Source organism: Seriola lalandi, unplaced genomic scaffold (assembly GCF_002814215.2).
Source record: "Seriola lalandi dorsalis isolate HSWRI2012SDOR001 ecotype SW California unplaced genomic scaffold, Sedor1 jcf7180002054044, whole genome shotgun sequence".
Classification (NCBI taxonomy): domain Eukaryota; kingdom Metazoa; phylum Chordata; class Actinopteri; order Carangiformes; family Carangidae; genus Seriola; species Seriola lalandi.
The window spans coordinates 107,603-128,081 of NW_019524597.1; the positions used below are offsets into that span (position 1 = coordinate 107,603).

Genomic DNA, 20,479 nt, shown 5'->3' on the forward strand with positions numbered 1-20,479 from the left:
GATGAATGTATGAAGTAGGTCATATCATACAATACATACTGTGCATGTGTGGTTTGTATTTGAAATAAATGAATGCTTATGTCTGCACTGACACATGCAGTCCAAAGCACTTCACCCTCCTAGTTCTGTATGTTTCTAGTCTAAGGCTCGGGGCCACACTGAAGCTTAATCTATGCTTGGTTGCTCAAATCCCTCAGTAGTAAACAGTAGTCTTTAGGCGAAACCATTTTCTTTTGAAAAACATGCTGCGAGGCACAACTGCCATTGTTAAGTATAGCACCTGTAGAATTCTGTAATGTCATAGACAATATCAAAACTTGTGTTGGCATGAAAAACTCACTCTTTCTTAAAACAGGGCTGGTAGAAAAAAATGTATGTATATATCTCATCCATATACATTCCCCTTTTTTACTTTAATTTGTGCATTTTCCTTATCACTTGATTCACCAATATATTCTTATTCATCCCCCAATTCCTCAATATTGCACAGACTGAGATATCTGTCAAAATAAATCAGTGTACAAAATGGAAACTTTAGCTGTTTTGTGACTCATATGAAAGATGCTATCTTTATAAAAATTTTAAAACCCAGGGTTACCCAGCTATTACCATAAAAGTCAACCCGACCACCGCTAGATTATTCATCTTGATCTACACCTCTATCAATCAGCTACTCAAAGCTTCTGTTACTTTTCTGCTGATGTTTACCTTTGAATCCTCTTCACCTTTCCAGCCATCACTCACATACAACCTATACTTTTTACCTGGGATATCAGCCACAGATTTTTACCGCTGGTGACGGCTCAGCTCCACTGGAGCATTTGGAGATACTGTTGATGGATGGGAGAGTATTAGGTAATCACTTTGCCCAAACAGATTTTCCCCCAGCCAGCCTTGGATTTAAAGCAATATTCCTGTCTCTACCTGCCTCGCTGAACTCCTGGTCACTGGCTCTCCATCAGAAATACATACACAATTTGAATTTTGCAGGTGTTTCTATATTTAGACAATGTCACTTGTGACTGTTTTGATTGTGGGTTTTATGTAGATCATACAATGTTGAACAAAAGGTCTTCAGACAGGGTTTCTTGAAATCAGATACTACAGATCTGAGGACTTATTCTTGTCAATTTATGAAAGCTTGACATGAAGTATTGCAAACCTCTGCTGTAATGTCACCAAGCCCTGAACAACAGATACAGCACCAGTAGTTCTTCCATCCATTCATTAACAGTCAAATACGTTTCATTATTGACTACTTTCACGTCTTTGTAATCCTTGTAAATGTGTTTAATGTATAAAAAATAGTCAACTAATTTGTTCCCTGATGTGAAGCTGAGGCAAAGACATGTCAGGAGAGACCAGCCAGTCAGAGATTGCGTACGGTAGTTCAGGGCGTAGGCTGAAATGCCTGGCAGTGCATGTAGAGTGTTTTCACTAAATGAAAACAAAACTAAGCTGTTTGTGTAGGAAGCTTGAAATCCCAGTATCCATTGAGGCAACACTGGAATGACTAGTATTGATCAATGTCACCCACAAATCCCTGCTGGTATATTCTAGCCATTTAGTGAAACAAGTCGGTGAATATTACTATAGTAAAATATTACCTCAGTGATTCTTTGTTGCATAAAGAATCACAACCTGAAGTGTGGACCTGATTTTTACCCAAAGTTACAGAGGTATCTGTAAAACCAACAATAGCAGCAGCACCACCAAAACTGATTGACTTATTTTTAACCTAAATTTATTTTCTGGGGAAAAAAAAGAAATAAAAAGAAGCTTTTTTTAACCTTCAAAGAGTCTCTTCTAATATTAAAATTTTGACACTTCTGCTAGTAGGATAATGGGGAGTGTCTGTATCAAAAGACGTCAGTTGAACAAGTGTTATCACGGCTCCCTGCTGTATGATCCGGCTCGCGTTACATCACTGTCATAAATACAACTGTAACAGAAGTAGTGCCCTACTGGGATCAGAACTGTGCTGGAGTGCTTTGTGTTCAGAAATAACGGTTTTTATTATGGCCAGTGTCTATCTAAAGAGAAAATGGAAGAATATGTGCGGGTCACTTCAGAAATACCAGACAATTTATATGTAAATTCTTTCGAACCAATCACATGAACTCTATGCAGTAGCAAGGCTGTGCTGATGTTGCCTGAATCTATGGCATGTGATTAGTTTGAAGACAGATAATAACAACATCAGATTTGTAAGACCGGGAGTTACTTTACCTGCCTTAGGCCATCCTTGCTGTTCTGCATGATCCTCAGGGCGTAGTTAGACCGCTGGCCTTTGCTGTTGAATTCAATGTGGCCTGTTAGACCTTCCAATTCTACCTATCCAACACAGAGACAGCAACATGTTAAAAGATGTCACCTGAAATCATGCCTGCTTCCCTCTCAGCAGCACCTATTATGGATATGACTGGAGGCGAACATTAGCGCTACTGGCTCACTACCAGCCTTTACAAATAATGTCAGATTTAAAATAATAATATGAAGACGAGGCTGTAATATCTTCAATTTACAGAAAAATAGGAGGGCCATTTATCACCTCTTCTTTCTCCAAGACAAACAGTCTTATATCGAACACATGTCACATTCAAGTATTTTGATAGCCCGATCACTTACAGCCATTTCTTCCTAATAGGAAATAACATTTTATTCACTGACAGCTCATCTTTATCTCTCCTCCCCCCATTGTCTCTCAGTATAATGTAGAGTCGAGATAAACTGACCTTGCTGATAAGGAGTATATCTTTAAAGAAGATGGGAGCATAGAGTACACATTGTTATCTACTGTCACTGAAAATATCTAGGCTCTAGAATAACCAATTAACATGCATAGAGTGAAGCAATAATGCAACAATGAAGATCTCAACAAGCTTGACTATCTGATCTCATCTTATTAATGCTACTTCCTGTCTTTCTTGTTGTTACCAACCAGAGAGTCAGAAAACAGAATAAAAACCACACGAAGACATGAAAAATCTCAAACTGCTAAAAAGTGTTTGACATTTTGGGAAACAAGCTTATTGGATGTGAGGATCCTTGTGAAGAAACAGGGGGAAAGAGCAGCCTGGCTCTGTCCAAAGGTAACATACAAACATAGTCCGTCTACCAACACCTGTAAAGCTCAATAATTAAGTTATATCACATTCGTTTGATCTGGATAAAAAAGCAAAATGTAAAAATTTTGTTGCTTGCCTTGCACTTCAGGGTAAGAAGAGCAGGAGGTCATTGTTTGTGGCCACGCATTTTTAATTCGTGCTTGGCTTGCTGTTTCCCAGTGTTTCCAGTCACTATGCTAAGCTAAGCTAACTGGCCGCTAGCAGAGGCTTCATATGTAGCATACGATATATTTGAGGTTTTTTGTGTGTTGTGGTTTACTCTGTTTTCTGACTCTGACTTGCAGCAAGAAGTAGTGCAGGAAACAGCATTAACTAGATGATGTCAGATCATAGAGATCTTCTTTGCTGCTTTACTTTCTGTGTGTTAATTTGTATTTTATAACCCAGATATTTTTTACTGACATCAGATAATAATGTGAGATATAGTGAGACATAAAATGCTATTAAGTGAGCTTTAGAGGAGCTGGTAGACAGATTTTGTTATCTTTGGACAGAACCAGGCTATCTGTTTCTCCTTGTTTCCAGTATTTATACTAGGCTAAGCTAAACGACTTCTGGCTCCAGCTTCATGTTTACTGTACAGAGATGACAGTGATATCGATGTTCTCATCTAACTGAAGAAAGCAAATAATTATATTTCCCAAAACGTCAAACTATTCCTTTAAGGATGGTGGAAGCCAGTACTCTCGTCTGTTTCCATCACATCCAGCAGAGGCAATCTTACCATCCTCAGGTAATTCATGAGGCTGGTGCCGTGCTCCCAGATCTTGGAGGACTTGCAGGAAAGCTGAGTGGCGCCGACGTTCTGGCTACGGTTCAACTCTTGGACCGCCGCCACCACCGCATATACCGCATCAAAGAGCAGAGCTGAAGAGAGCTGCAGAGAGGAAGAGGGGAGGGAAAAGGTGAATACATTATGTACATGCACGCAAGCGCACGCACGCACGCACACACACACACACACGAACACACTCACTCACAAATGAACGAACACATGCGTGCACACACACAACACATTTGTGTAGCTATCCTTGTGAGGACATTGCATTGATTTCCATTCATTGTAGCCTATCTGAAACCCTAACCTCACCTCACACCATACCGCTAACCCTAACCAGGACCACAGACCTAACATTTGACCTTATTTGGACCAGGCTTTGGTTCCCATGAGGACTACTGGTCCCAACAAGGTTGGTACACACGCGCGCGCACGCGCACACACACACACACACACACACACACACACACACACACACACACACACACACACACACAAACACGCACACACATAAATCAGAAAAAAAAAAAATTCAAAGCACACCATCTGCAAGTGTAACATGTCAGTGGTTAGCGGTCAGTGAGGGGTTAACCCATCCCTGGAGTGGCAGTGAGATTATTCCATTAGATCATTAGAGAGACTCTGATCTGCTGACAGCGTTGAAAACCATCTTTCTCTCTCTCTCTCTCTCTCTCTCTCTCTCTCTCTCCGTCTCTCTGCGAGACTCTGTCCTTCCTACTCTTATCCCCACTGAAGCTGGCACACCCTGACTATTCCAATTACCGCCTGCCTCTCTCAGTGAGGGCCAGAAAACAGTGGGAGAGGCAGCTTTTCCTCTCATCTCCCCTGTACAAACAGCCTCATCGTCACTACCACTGCATCCTGCTATGTACATCTGATTAAAATGCATGATGCCCCACATTAGAAGGTAGGGGAGAGTCTGATATTCACTGCTGTACATCTGTGTAATGGAACTAGAGATGAAATGGCCTTGATGTTTTTGTGGATATTGATACAGGGGCTGAAAGGAATTGTGATGGATAGTAAATTCTGGAGACCAAAGAGAATTACAATGGGGCATTAAACTGCAAAACTGTGATCTATTACAACCTTGAATTGGCTAACATAATTAGTGGATTGCACATTAAGAGCAATATGGTGTACAAAAACAGCCCATGAAGACATTACAACCATGAGTCGACACACAAAGTCAAGTTGTTAAGCTAGCATTAAAAACTGAAGGACAGAATGTTACAGCAGTATTTCTTATTATGTTCCACTGGTATCTATAAATATCCGCGATGTGACGCTAATGATGTCATGGCATTTACTCATCTTCGTTTCACTCTGGAACTTTCACTTTCTCGGTTCACTGACTTTCACTGTAGCATATGGAGTAGCTTGTATCAGTAAATTAATATCATATGACTCATACAACAGGTCTGGACCTTTTGTGATCTTAGTTTGTATCGCACTTTAATTTTTGGATAAAAGAACATTTCTTTGTATGGGCAGAGTTGTTGAATTCAGTGGCTGTTGCCTGAGACCCACTGTCTCAGCGGATGATATGCAGACATACGGTGACTTGCAAAATTGCACTGAATACAGTCTGCCTACAAATACACCAGCGCACAACTAGTGTCTGCGTACTTTAGAAGCCGTTGTACATTAATGCATATGACAGCTCCAGACTATAAACAGGACAGGCTACTGTGTTTGGTCTGAAAATCTAAATCTGTAACTATTCAAGGGGAAGTTTTGTGCTCTCAAAGTCTGGCTCCCTGATGTTATTGTGACAGCTGTTTTTTAATAAACATACGTAGGTGACCTGTAGTCATCTTCGCTTGCCACAGCAGCTCCTCTGTCACAGGTGTACTCTATTTGTGTGTCTAACATGGGTTGCACTCACTTTTTTAGGCCTGAAATAGTCTGAGATAATATTCTCTCTCAGACCTTTCAGACAGTGGTTCTGTTTGATGTTCTCTAAGACAAATACAGTAACGGCCTGTGTGCCTACTGGTATTTTAGTCTCAGATGTAGAAAAGGATAATCTCTGTGTATCTATGTGGTTGCTTCGCTTGATGCTAATTTAACAAAACAAATATCACCAAAGAATTGCGTATATCTAATAATTAATAATAGCTATAATTAATAATTTGTCTCCTGTAAAACTTCCTCTCCTATGCACTTGACTATGTTGCCTATGAATTTAAATGTCACAACCTCCATTTTCTCTGATGAATTTTCATGATCAGTTGGCATGGCGCAAAGTCTTTATCTTTGACACAGTAAATGCCTCAGCTCGACACACGTAAAGAGGTCACTTGTATGCATCTCTTGTATATGTGAGCCCCACAGTTACATTTCCTCCAGACCTAATTACTGTTAATGAAAAGACAGCATATTATCTATGTGCATGTCTAAATGAGTTAATCACTTTCTTGCTCTGCCATCATCAGCCTTTATTCTCTCTAGTTATTAGCTAATTAGTCACAAGTCCTAATTGCTGCAGGCTCAGAAGAATCCGAGTGACCTGCTGTGCACAGAACACAACATTTTTTCATGCTGTATTCATACTATTCTTAACCTGTTTCACCACCCAGCCTGTGTGAAGCAGAGGGGGGTGATGGGTGCATGTATGAGCGTATTTGTTTCATTTTTTTTTAATTTCTCTTGACTTCAAACAGAGAGAAGATTCCTTCATTAATTGACTTTACTGGATTTCTTGCTTCTAATGAAGCCCTCAAGACAACAAAGATTTGCGACACTGGCTGTTTTTTTTTGTGTTGAGTGTTGATCTTGTTGGTTCTTTGTTGTATTTGTTATTTTTCTAATTATTCACAACATGTTTTGAAAAAATAGAACTCCAAAGGAAGAAAATTACTACCTTTATTACTTTGAAGAAGTTGCAACTTTATATTTATGTATAATCATGTAGGCACTCTACCATCAACTGTTATATTCATTAAGCATCAATTTCCATATATTAAAGTATAAATAAAGATATGTAAAAATGACACTGCTCATATTGCGCTTCAGCATACACGCCGGAAAACAACATTTAATATGAGAAGTGATGAGAGAAAGTTCATTACACTATTAAGAAATGATACAGCTTGCTTGTCTTTACTGGTCTCTGAGTGCAGGAACTCTATCTAATAGCTGGTGGAGCTCTTCTTGTTGCTCTCAGATGCTGATTTTATGAGCGACACTTCCGGACAAATGGGCGAGAGTGCTTTGCCTTCAGAGGGATTATTGGGCTATCCGTAAATTTTCATCTCATAAACAAGCAGTCATTTACAAATAGTTGGCACTCGTCATGTCTACGCAGGTAATTTACAACATTTTATTTGCTGAATTTGACATAGAAAACTCAGATAAGCCTTTCTCACAAAGTAGGTATGAGAGTGTTGTGATGAGAATACAAAATGTTCTCGCATGAGGACCAGTATTTCTGTCTAGTATGGTTGGCTCAAATTCAAAAAAGTGTTGAGCCAGCAGGAGACTTAAATAAACTCCTAATTCAGGATTCTTAAAGTACAAACCTGCAACAGTCTTCAGTCATTGGTATGCAAACAGCAGCTCGGTGATTTGAGGCTGTTTTGAAGTCTCTCGCTCAAATATTCAGAGCACAGTATGTTAAATGTTGAGCTTCGTACTGTTTAAATGAGAACAGTGGATGATTTGAGGGAGGGGGCTGTGAAGGTAAGCCGCTCTTTTGCTTTGCATTTCCTCAGAAGCAAATTTAACAAGGAAGATGCCGTTATAAATGTAATAAGGAGGGTGCCAAACACTGCTAATGAGCTGCCTGGGAAACAAGAACTGCCTACAGCGGCACCTGCAATTGCAGTAGTTAACAGGATAAATGTCATCCTTGTCTATTTCACAGGTATCTTTGTGTCTAAGTGACTTCGGTGTTAAAGCTGGTGAGTTTCAGATGCAGCAGTATACTGGTAGAGTAATCCCTTGGAAGGCCCTGTTTGCACTTGGTGAGGAAATAAGTAAAGAAGGTTCATCCATTATTCTTACATGGGTAAACCTGGTCTTCAGTGTGTGTGTGTGTGTGTGTGTGTGTGTGTGTGTGTTGTTTGGACTAACCGGGGTGCCAGCGAAGGGTGCATGGTCACAGTTCTCTTGCCAGGAGCGGTTGAGGCTTAGCACAAAATCCTGGAAGAAGGGATGAGTTTTGTTGAAGACTGAAAAACCAAGTATGTTGACTCGTTGGTCCGCCACATCATCCAGTCGGAGTAAAGAGAACTCCTGCAGGGCACAATGAGAGAGAGAGGGAGACAGGCAGAGAGACAGGGAAAGATTATTGAGTGAACACAGTTGGCTTTGATGGGAGCTGTCATAGTCTGCTATGATCTACCATAATCTGCCTTAAATAACACCAAATGATATGTTGAATTACTGTCAAGGTAAAAAAAAGGGCATGTGTTAATCAAATGCATTTACATCCGATTTAATCTGTCTCATTTAGTTTTCATTAACCTCCATTATTCTGTCTGATTGACAACGAGAAAGCTGCAACAATTTGCTCATTCTCGCTATTTAGCTATGCATCGCTGCACCAAATCATGCATTTTGCCATGGCCATATGCATTTTCTGACTTACAGGTCAATGTAATGAACAGTGGAAGCTCAGGGGCCAGAATTAGAGAGAGGGGCAGGCAGGAAGTGAGGAAAAAACAAGGATACTGAGATGATCGATAATTGACGAAGTGAGATTTGAAATACATGGCATATTGAAATGCTCCAGGTTGGGAGGAGAGAAAATAAGAATAAAAAATACAGATATTTGTTATTTGGCTTTTTTTGCTCCAGGGACAAGCAGGTCTACCTCCGCCTGGGGAGCAGCAGACGGGGGACAGGTGTAGATAGAGATGAGGGAAAAGCAGGAAAAAGAGGATGCGGGGTTGTGACGGGGGATGGACGTATTCCTGAAGGTTAATAGAGGTGTCAGAACCCAGTACCCCCTCAGGTGGCAGCCTTCGCCCGGCAGCCCGTTGTGCCATCTAACTTTTGACAGCCAGACCAAGCCCAGTCTACCTATCTGTCTGTCACCAAGGCCAGGGACTTTGAAGATAAGAGAGCTTGGAGGGGATGGTGAGTGGTAGAGGGAAGACTCAGGTAAAAAATAAAAAGGTGTGGTGTGGGAGGAAAGAGTTGGCAGGTGAAACTGGGACAAGACAAGTAAAAGAGTTAGATGTGTATGTAAATGTGTGGAACCAAAACTGTTTCAAATCAAAAGCAATGATCAAAGCTGCTCCTGCACTCCTCTAGACCTCCTGCCAGCCCACCTCATGCGTGGTACCAGCCTGAAGGATTAGGTCAAAATCTTATAACAAAAAAAAAAGCAAAACAAAACAAACAAACCAAAAAACTATTTTAGTCAGGTGAAGGGAAATCTTGACTGGTTCCTGAAGATATCAAAGCTTACAAAGTCTGAGGCACAGCTATGTCGCAGCAGGAAAATGAAAGCAGGAAAATGGCCTTATTCATCTGTAACACGAAAACGGATGAGAGGGGATTATGCAAATCAGATAATGGACGTTCCGACGAAAAGAGTGAATAGGTCAGAGAATTAAATAACTGATAAGCAGGTAGGTAGAAAAAGCTCTCAGACCAAGAGGAGTCCAAGCATGAGTCACTCCACTGTGAAGACACTAGTGGCTGACTGCACTGATACAAACTCGGAGCAAAGCAGGGCAGGAGGAAGCAGTGGATATTGACTTTGAGTGGGAGGCCTATCATCCCCAGTGCCCAACCTTCCAGAAACCCCAAAAGTTTAGTTACGCTAGCGAGAAGCAGGACGCCGCTGCTGCATGTTAAAAACAAGCAACTCTGTTGAACTAAAACACAAGTAAGTGCAGAAAAGGCCAACACTGGACTCAAAGATGAGCAACTAGGAAATCACAAGAGAGGCGAGAGGGAGAGTTATGGACAGAGGGTTACAGAGTTGCAAAGGAAGTGGAAAGATATGCATGAGATATATGAATAATATCCGTCCTAGATAGCAGTTCAGACTCTTCAACAGGAATGATAAGTGCGGTGTTTCTGGAAGCAGTGCACTTTTGAATGACACAAGCGTCATGCATATTTGTGCTTAGGGACTCAGCACTGCACAGACAAAAAGTCTTCTCCAGTAAGAAACTCCCCCTCTTCTATTAGAAAACGGTCTGGTGAGAGGATGAGTGCATCTGATTGGTCAGTACTGACGATGCTTTCCTCCTATTCATTTCTATTAGTAAAACGGTGGGACATTTGCTTTCAGTTGCAATCCGACCCCGCCCCTTTCACTTTGTACAGAGCTGACTGAAATTTGATATGCAAAATAACAATTTTGCTTCATGTTGGCTTCGCTCGCTCCCCCAGTTTATGCTTACAATCCTACCCACTCTATTTCCTGTTGCGCCTGCTATTCGTCACAATAGGTGAGTAAATTTCTTCTGTCGAAACCCATATGTCTGTCTGGATTGTTATTCATCCTGCTCCAATTGGATTGTGCTGCACCAGCGCTGTGTTTGTCTGTTTTAACCACAAAAGAAGAGATGAGTCAGAGAGTTGACAAAAATGTATTGATTTAAATGATTCTATTTTGTTTCTGCTATTGTTAAGCACTTTGTACCTAAGTTTTTAAAAGTGCTCTATAAATAAAGATTATTCTAATTATTATTTTTATTAAAAAATGAGTAAGTTTGCAAGTTTTGTCTTGAAGGTTTGTGAGAAAACAAATTTTGCGCCTGAAAAATGTTTTTATACAAAGCTTGTCCTGATTTGAGGCAGAAAAGAACTGTAAAACACATTTATGAGAATAAGTATTGGCTGATTAGAAATTGAGGCCCTGACATCTGAGGGGCTGCTGGCAGCTCTAGAACTTCTGTTAATGACAAAGACAATGGTTTAATGGTCTCGTTAGAGAAGAGGCTGTCTGTTCTTTGTTACTATTCTATTGAATTTGAAAAACATAATTCAGTGGAATTGATAGCCTGGCTTTTTAAAAAGTCAGCATACAGTAACAGTGGATGTAATTGCAGCCCTGGAGCTAAATATGCAGTACAATGAGTGTGGATGAAGAGGAGAGCTAAGAGAGGGATTACATGTTCCCACATATCATAAATTTAACCTGCGTGATCATGTCAGCAGAAAAATCGAATTTTCCACATCCTCTGTGTATGCATTTATTTTATCAAACATTTTAAGCAAAGGTTGAGGCCATAATATTATTGATTCTTTTAAATTAAATTTAACACAACTCTTTTTCTATAGTCTCCTTGTATCTTTGGCTATCCCTTGCGGGGCCTCCTAAGCCTTTTGGGACTGGCCATATAATTACTGGCTAAGTGATCATTAAAGGAAGAGCTGTGCAAACGAGCCTATCATTAAGCATGCCCCTCAAGGGTGCCTGTATGTATGCATGTGCATACGCACGCACGCAAGCACACGCACAAACACAAACTGTAGAGTGCGTGTGCACACCCACACACAGGAACATGAAATCCCTATAATTGAGCAACACATGCAAATACTCACGGAAGACCAAGGTCACCAAAATATCCTCAGGCTATGTCTGAAGAAAACTAATGTGCTGCATTTGTGGGCTTTCAGGGCACAGACACTGACGCATACGCAGATTCAAATACATTCAGATTCAAACACACAAACACACACACTCGCACACATGCGCAGACACAAACACAGACAAAATCCCTCAACATGAGCAATTATGCTCTCTTGCATACTAAATAGGTGGTGTGAAATGGACAGTACTTAGCAGAGGACAGTTGGTTCCCAGCAGTCGGGGAATGAAAAGGCAGAGTTGGAGGGTAGAAGAGAGCAGCAGAGAAACCAACTGTCACCAGTGAAAGGGTGAAAAGGGTGGAGGAGCAGAATGATGATGAGGAGGACAGAGAGAGAGGGAGACAGAGGGAACGCCTGAGAGAGAGCTAGAAGTTGAATCAATGGTGAGAGGAGAAGGTGAGAGATTAGTTGGCACGACTGCGAGCTTAAAAAGCAGTGGGGGAGAAAGAGAAAGAGAGCGACAGAGCGAAGATGAGAGGGGGCGGGAGGGTTGGAGAGCACGAGGGAATGACAGCCTGGCCGAGGGCCCCCGACACCGGCTGTCACCTGGAGATCAATCAGCAGCCGGGACCCGAGCCAACCAACCAAAAACTGTTGCTTCAACTTCTCAGTTCTTGCCCCCCCCCCCCCCCCCCCCAAAAAAAACCCCTCACAATCTGGAAGTCTCTGTTTTATCTATTCTTTATTTCTGTCTCCTTCCTCAATCTCTCAGGATCTCTTTCATCATATTACATGGTCTTTTATCATTTAGCTTTCAGTGACGGATCTTACTTCTCACATAATAGACCATTCGTGCATGCACACATGTGCACTCACTGACACAAATGGCCGACTGCGCGACCACTTGGTGTTTGTTATGATGTTGTCAGCTTGAGCAGTGAATAATGAGATCCCAGGAGGACTGATGCTACTGATAGTGGGATACCTTGTCATGAACCCTTCCCCTGTACCCTCTACACACCCCTTTCCCATCCAGAAACACACACAGACATATTTCATTGCTGTGGTGTAAGCCTCTATAAATCCACCATCCTAAACAGGATATCCAAAATGAAGCAAAACCCTCTTCAGATCTAGCAGCCTCTTTCAGCTCTTCTTTTTGTCTATTGATCTCACCTCACTAAACAGGATAGAAATGCAGAGATTAAAGTGATTCTCTAGGTTCCAAGGGCATCTACTGAATCAGGCTGCACTTTTGCTGCATGCATGGTACAACATCCTATCACTGAAACTCGCATATCTCAACCAGAAATGTTCTGTTAATAGATAAGCCTTTTAGATGCAAGCTAGACTGTACCGGGAGTTTCGTAATATGCATGCATTCTGTGCAGGGAGTATTTGAATGCTGATTTCATACTATCACTTTTCTCACATTGTGGATATGAATAGACTCAGTATTTCAATGACTCTGAGTCATCTGAACATTTTGTCTATTTAAAAAACTTTGTTAAAGTGGCATTAAAATTTTTGCTGAAGTTGAGAACCACCGGTCACCACAATGCAATAATGTCAAATGAGCCAGAACAATGAATTTAACTTGTACATTGAATGACTCATGGGCATAATTTTTACATGAATTAAATGAGTATTAAGGACTGTTGCACAAGTAAATGTAATGTTTTATATTTTTTGCTAATACTTATCATAAGCAGAAGTACAGATTACGCGGCATTAATTGATTTTGGGCCACTTGGGCGCAGTGCAACAAGCTGAATGACCTCTTTCGCATTACACTGTCATTACGAAGTCGTTTGACACATTTTTGATATAAAACGGTTGATTAGTGCAGCTTTAAGGACACACAGGCATATGGCATGTCCTTAGGTTGCTGAATCCTCAGATGGTAAATACATTATTTTTCACTCTGTAAAATGTGCCTCAGATCAAAACAGAACCGTCAGTGGTGATAATCCCCATTGACAATTTGAACAAGAAAGAAAAATCATCTCCAGTAACCTATGATTGAGTAACGTTTCTGTAAATGATATACTGATTTTTCCTAATGATGAAATACTAATTAACGACATCCCTCCTTTTAAACTGGTGGAAGGGAATAACAGGCTAAAACCTTTAGGCCTGAGTCCGGTCTTCACTGTGCAATGAAATCCATTTCTAGTGGCACACTGATTATTCTCTAATAGCTGGAATGTTCATGCAGTGTTTTCGGCAATAAGTCATTTCATGCTTGTATCAATTGCCACGCAAATTCAGGCTGAGCTCTAAAGCCTCCTGCAGCCTCTTAATTACGATGTTCTCAGTGAGCGTGGGATGGGAATAGAGAGGGAGGAGAGAGGGAGCATTACCAAATGTCCTTCCCAGAGACTTGTTATGAACCTGGGATGTGATAGCAAAATTGGCTAAATGATTTGCTGAATTTTCTGTTCATGAAACTGCTCTGTTCATTCAATAGTCCACTGCAACTGGACATGAGAACTGTGATTACAGCTCCTCCGAGTTGCTGTCTGGATACGTTGCTGTGTGTGTACGGACTGAGTCGAAGTCATTCCTCTTGAGTAGGGTCACTAACTTGTCACTTACATCATCCCCGGTGGCCAGGTTGTTTCATTCACTGCGAGATAACCATGAAATTAACATACCATATATTTTAGTGCAGCATGCTGGGGTTGATACATTAGCTTTGTTTCAAAGCATTTAATGGCCACATACATCAAAACAATCTGGCAGCGTTCCTGCAGAGTGTTGGGAACAAATTACCAATTTTATTCCATTATTCATAGAATTATGTCTGACCTGCAACAGTAACAACCTATTTGTGAGGCAGAGACCTTATGCCCAGAATAATTCTTAGGCTGGTGGAGGCCAAAAACATCATGAATATTGCAAACACTAGCATATGTTTGGAATCAGAAGCAGTATATCTTTTCCAGTAAACTATTCATTCAAATCCCAGCCGGATTTTACAAAGGAACATAACAGCTGAAAGCACAAAAAGAAAATGAAATTTCAAACAAGAAAAAGCCTTCAAAGTCTGAAAATGTCTTCAAATTACTTATGAATGCTTCCTCTAATTTAAAAGCTTTGCATCCAAAGAGCAGATTATTTTTCTGGGAAACAGAAAATGGTTCCTGGACCAGTGGGCCGGAGGACTGGGTGGCTGAAATACTGAGACAGAGAAAAAAATACAGAGGGAGAAGCAGCAGATAGTTGAGATAAGACTCTAATCTAAACTCATCTCAGTGGAGCCCTGAGTGTTTCACATTGATCACCTGTATGTTTTGCATCTGGACCAAGTAACCTCTCAGCTTTGGGACTAGATGTTCTGTCTCTGTTAGAGGCGCCACGGCAAGAAAAAGCATATACTAACTACGTACACACAGTTCGCGTACAGCTTCAAATGGTCATTCAGGTCTGTTTCCTGTTTCCTATCACACACTTCCCGTGTTTTTATTTTTGAAGTGGAATGAATTCAGTCTGAGGGACATGCAAAGGGAAAGCAGCTCACAGGATTTTGGGCTCTCTGGTCAAAACAAAACTCGAACCACATTTAATCTATGCTGACTCGCTAAGGTGATTTGAGCCTTGCTGGCTCAGCGCTGTAGTTGGTGAATTGATAGTGACAGGGGCTCACTGTGGTCTTTTGTACCAGAAAGGAGGAGATTTTGCTGCTTCTTTCAGATTTTGTTTTGAATAAGCATTTTGTTTCTGTTTTCTACTTAATTTTCTGCTACGTCATATCACAGAGCATTCCCTGGCTTTGATGCAAGATATCTTTGTGTAGCTGCCGTCTGTCCTCAGTGGCCATCAATGTGAATGCCTTTCAGAGCTGTTTTTGAAATCCTTTAGATTTACTTCCTTTACTGTGTTAGTGAGCTTTGCTTTATTTGCCTCTTTATCTTGATTTGCCTCATTTTGTTTTGGTGTTTTCCTATAACTTCTTTGTGCTAGTCTCAGCCCAGTGAAAAACGCAGTCAAATTTGCAACCAATTAAACTGCATAAGCAGGGTGTTCTGCATTGTGTTGGGAATGAGAGCTGTTAAGCATACAGTTTACGCAGGCATCATAAACAGCTAAAAAAAAAAAAAAAAAAGAAATTACATCCATCTGCTTAGGAAATCACTCTCATATTGTGATAATGGCACAGATAAATTCAATGTAATTCCTCTGTCACATGCAGCACAGAAGCTTAAGAACTTCACCTTACAAGCATCTCGCTCAGGTGCGTCTTCATTAACCTAATGCAAAGTTAATTGAGGTCCCAGTGTTCAAAGATTGTTAAAAATCTAATGAAACCTCACCTGCGTGTTCAACAGATTATCAAAGACAAACTGCAGGTTGACAAACACCTTCTTTCATTGCCCCTCACTAATCCCGATTGGACACGATCGGCACAGCTTGACCGCGCATCGAACTTTCTGTCTGGATTTCTTTGTCTGGGTGGAGTGATAATCAGAATACAATAACAGTTATGCCCTTCATCGAAATGAAAGCTAGCCATCAGGCTGATTAAAACAGCCTGTTTGTGATAATTGCTCCAAATATCACGAACCGGGTCCATGGTAGATGTCAGTTGTTAGACTACAAAGGCACTGGCACAACCAACGTCACACTTAAAAACACATGAACATACACACTTGAATTAGACAGTCAGGCTAAGTGGGGTCACCGACCAACAACCACGTGAGCTTCCTGCTGCAGATGAATAGCTGAAAAATAATTAACTAAGTGAGGAGAAATGTACACAGTTAAAAAAAAAAAAGAAAAAAAAGAAAAGACTTTCTTTTTGTTAATTAGCAATTCACAAGTTCATTAGTGTTAATTGTTGTGTCTGCACCTCAGAAGTCACCGAGGTATTTTAGAAGCATAATAGTGATGAATTCCTACTTAAATAGAGGCATTCTTAGCAAAGCATGCATGTAAGGTCTTTGATGAATGTCACATGAAGTGGTGCGAAAAGTACAATGAATCCTGACTCGTGGTGACTTTGTGTTGGCAGGTTTACAGCTTATTATACAGTACGTGACAGGTTTGAGATAGGTGAACGAGGAGATGGAGAAACACTAGGCAGGGATGGAAATAGGGAGAGGAAAGGAGTATAAACGAAAGTAGGTGTGCAATGAAGCGGAAAGGAAAGGAGAGGGAAAGGGAAAGAGGAAGTGAAGGGAGGGCAGCGGTAGCCACGGTGAACACGAGATTGTGGGACAACGGTGGGAAGAAAGTTATAGAGCACAGAAATGAAGTCAGGTATGAAGTCAGCAAGTAATTTCAACTTTCCAAAGAGGAACCAACAGTAAACTGTGACTCAGTGCCTGGGATTTGGAAGGTAATAGGCTGTAATACAATTGTCAACACTGAGTCATCCAGACATGGGGCTCAGAGGGAGAGGTGGTGGTAATAGGGCTGACACAAAGTAATCAATACGCCAGAACTCCTCACACATACAGAGGTCTGAGTCTGAGAGGTGGAACACTGCACTAAATTGTTTACTTTCATTTACAAAAACATCTAGCCGCCGGAGGGCTAATCTGTAAAGATAAAGAGAGACTGGGAAGTCTTCAATTTTATGGTAAACAGTGTGTTTTTTAATATCATTGAAAAGCTATGTTTAGGGTGATAAGGGAAAGAGGTTTGACTCAAATATTAAACATACCAGGTCGTTGATAGCCTCTCAAACAGACTCCATTCCCTCCACTATCATCATAAGGCCGTCAAACACTACTCGTACTACGTATTTTTCCTTCTTTAAAGCTAGGCTGTGGCTTCCATTAATGTCAGTGCTATTTAAAAATCAGAATGCTTTCGATCACGCAGGTTCTCTTTGTGAATCCTAATCAATTTATAATTTTTTGAACATGAACAGACCTTGCACCTCAAACTGTTAGCCCTCGAAATTAGCCATAAATGATTAATGAATGCCCTTTATGAATACTGATATGAATGTCAATGCATTTGTCATTCTTCTCTCTTTGTGTGAGGAAATGGTCAGAGCGCAAGACTTAAAAGAGACATTTCCCTTTTTTTTTGAGGTGCGTGAGTATTCTACATGTGCCTTTTTAATGATTTAAGGAAACCAATCGTTCTACATTTTGCATTTCTTTGCTTTGAGTGGAAACACATGCAAGAAACTGCAAGCTTAGAAGACTGTTTTTTTTTTTTTTCCTGACCTGAAATATCAGACAATAAGTTCAATCAGTGATGAAAAGGTGGCTGGAGCGGAAGTCTGTGTGGCTGGCCCTATGCCCCCTTATAGAACCAGCAACAATGCATCATAATGCATCATAATGTCAAGCCCTGACATGTGCTTTTCACTTTCAATAGTTGCTTATTTGCAGGAAATAAACTGGGACACATGTGAGCCCACAATAGACAGATGATGTTTTAATAAAGTAGACTGTCTTCAAGCCAATAAATAAATTTATCATGACATGAATGAGACTGAGATTATTAATTGTCTGTGCAATCTGATATGGAGCATAATGAGCTTAATGGAAGTGTCAATAGAGCATTTTACTCAGCTTCCATGTCAAAGCAGTATGCATATTCAGACATCAAAATTGTTTTCAAGCCATTTTCATACAAGGAACCTGCAACATTACTGGATAATCAGATAGAAAATCACCTCCAACTCCTACAACATGATGCCAGCAGGAAAACAAATATTCCAATTTGAAATTGGATATGTCATTATGTCATATGTATGTGATTTAGAAACTCAGACATATAGGTTGACAGTAGGGACTAAGGGTTGTCTAACAAAGGTAACTGCTGCTGGTTTACCAGTGGGTGATGTCTTTCAGAATGGACCTAGCAGATGAGCTTTTTTTCTTTTCTTTTTTATATTCAAATCCAGACTTATATTATCCATCTTTTGTAAATGTATAAATAAACTTGGCAGGTGAAGTGAGCCAGCAGCAGAGCCGTGCCCCCACAACAAATGTTGTTCTTACAAAGCTTTTTATGAAATTTTCTCTGCGACTATTCACAGTAGAGCCATGATCCCTTCCTCTGATGATTTTATCAGATAGTTAATGGTGTAAACAGACAGAATGAACGAGACAGAGTTGGAAGACGGGTGGTGGTCTTAATCAAATATCATCTCAATCAAAAGCAGAATGGCAGGGGAGAGTGTACACACCTCATCCAACTAAGCCATCAGGAAGGCCCTGACCTATTCCCACTATAAAGCTGGATTTATAGCCCTGCATTAAGGAGTTGCTGCATAGAAATTGTCCCTATGCACATAGGCACTGACCTTAAGCTACACCGTCACAGTCTATGCGTGTCTTTTCAAAAACGTAACCATATGTCAGAGCTATGGCGGCCGTGACCTACGATTGGGCTGCTTGGGCTTACGTATGTTTTCTGAGGTCAGCAGAGATCTCTTACAGTGAAGAAAATGTTAAGGAAGTTGAAAAGAGTTCTGTTGCTTTTTCAGTAGCACACATGTAGCCCTGACACTGACGCAGCAAACTTTCTGCTCGCGGCAATCATGGCTCTTTATCGCAGTGAATGAAACAGCGTCAATACGGCCGCGCTACAGCGGCAGCCCTCTGTTCATTAATGAGACACAGTGAAACACAAGTTACCTGGTTGTCACTCCAGTTTACGTAAGCGACCCACAGTTGTCCTCTATAGCAAAGTTAATCCCGGTGGAATGTAATTAAAGCAGAATACAGCCTGTTTGGATGCTGAACTGTTCGGACTGGTCTTAACCCACTCAGATATAAACCTAAATTTGAGATAATAACAGTACTAAAGTTTCCTTCAACTTGTTGATGCTCTTGATCTTGAAAACACTCTGAAACGGCCAAATCAGAAGCTCACATCGAGACAAATGTGGAGAGTGGGAGTAAATGACAGCCTCAGAGGAATTTGTCCTTCTATCTGGGGTCTAGTTGTGTTAATATTCATACTTCTCCCTACAGCACCGACACAATAAATTCAATTCTTAGCAAAGTAAGTTGGCATCTTTGCATTACAAACGAGTCGCTCAAAGACATTATTTGGCGAAACACACTTGTTGTGACATAATAATCACATAGTTTATATTCTGGCTGGATGCAGCTCTCTGTTGTCACCGTCCACGTAGCCTATTACCTTTTCTATTACTCAGTTGATTGATTCTCAAACTCTGTGTCTAAACAGGCAAATATGAACTTTACATAAGCCGTGGAGGGGAATTAATTAAATCCCAATCATTTTCACAGTCACAGTGGCTGCCCTCTAAAGCAGTTTGACTGACAAGACTTTTTTTTTTTTTTTTTTGGGATTTATAAATCTTCTGTACCACAGTTGCACACCGGAGATGTCGGGCGAAGTTGATGTGAAGTGTTTTTTTTTTTTTTTCCATTGGAATATTCCCACCATTCATTCACATTCACAGATATGGGACAAGAAATTTTTACCAGAACAATAAACTTGTGAAATTGAATTCTGTATCACCTAGACAATATTGTTATCAAGGCCAGGCACACCCAGAGAGTAATACAGAGTGAGTGAGAGAGAGAGAGAGAGAGAGAGCCGGTGAAAGGAATAGACAGAGTGAGAGAGACAGACAGAAGGGATGCAGGTTTTGGCAGTGCAAGAAAGAGGTGAAATAACAAGGACAAGGCCAGACAGCAACGAATATCTATGCTTTATAAGCACAGAGTTACAGAGGACAAAAGAAGCGCTACAAGTTTAGAGAAAGAAAAAAATAAAATAAAAATATTTGGAATATTGGACCAAAATGAAAATGATGTTTGTGCAGGTCAGGGGAGGCAAGCAGAAGTTTCATCTGTTGTTCAGTGGCACATTGAATCATAAAGCATTTTAACATACGGTGTTGGGAGGAATAATTAAAAGCACGGAGCATGTCGAGCCCGGAACCCCAACTGGCAAAGAACAAATGGCAGGGAGCAGGTCAGTGTCTGGGAAATAATAGAAATTAACTAGCGAATAAGAGCATCAGCCATGCTTCAGAAGTAAAACCCAACTCTCATCATCACCCTTTCATACGAACCTGCCAATCAGCTCTGACTAATATGAATGGAGA

The 20,479-nt window shown here is 40.7% G+C and overlaps 1 protein-coding gene across 1 annotated transcript in view; it reads right to left on the reverse strand.

Moving 5' to 3' along the window:
• The window catches only part of grik4 (glutamate receptor, ionotropic, kainate 4), a 273,439-nt gene that overhangs the window by 49,553 nt on the left and 203,407 nt on the right, over positions 1–20,479 (reverse strand). The window contains exons 10-12 of the mRNA XM_023402955.2: positions 8,005–8,166; positions 3,853–4,005; positions 2,230–2,334 (exon numbers count right to left, since the gene is read on the reverse strand). Of these exons, the coding sequence (XP_023258723.1) occupies positions 2,230–2,334; positions 3,853–4,005; positions 8,005–8,166 (420 nt within the window). The remainder of the gene's footprint in view (positions 1–2,229; positions 2,335–3,852; positions 4,006–8,004; positions 8,167–20,479) is intronic.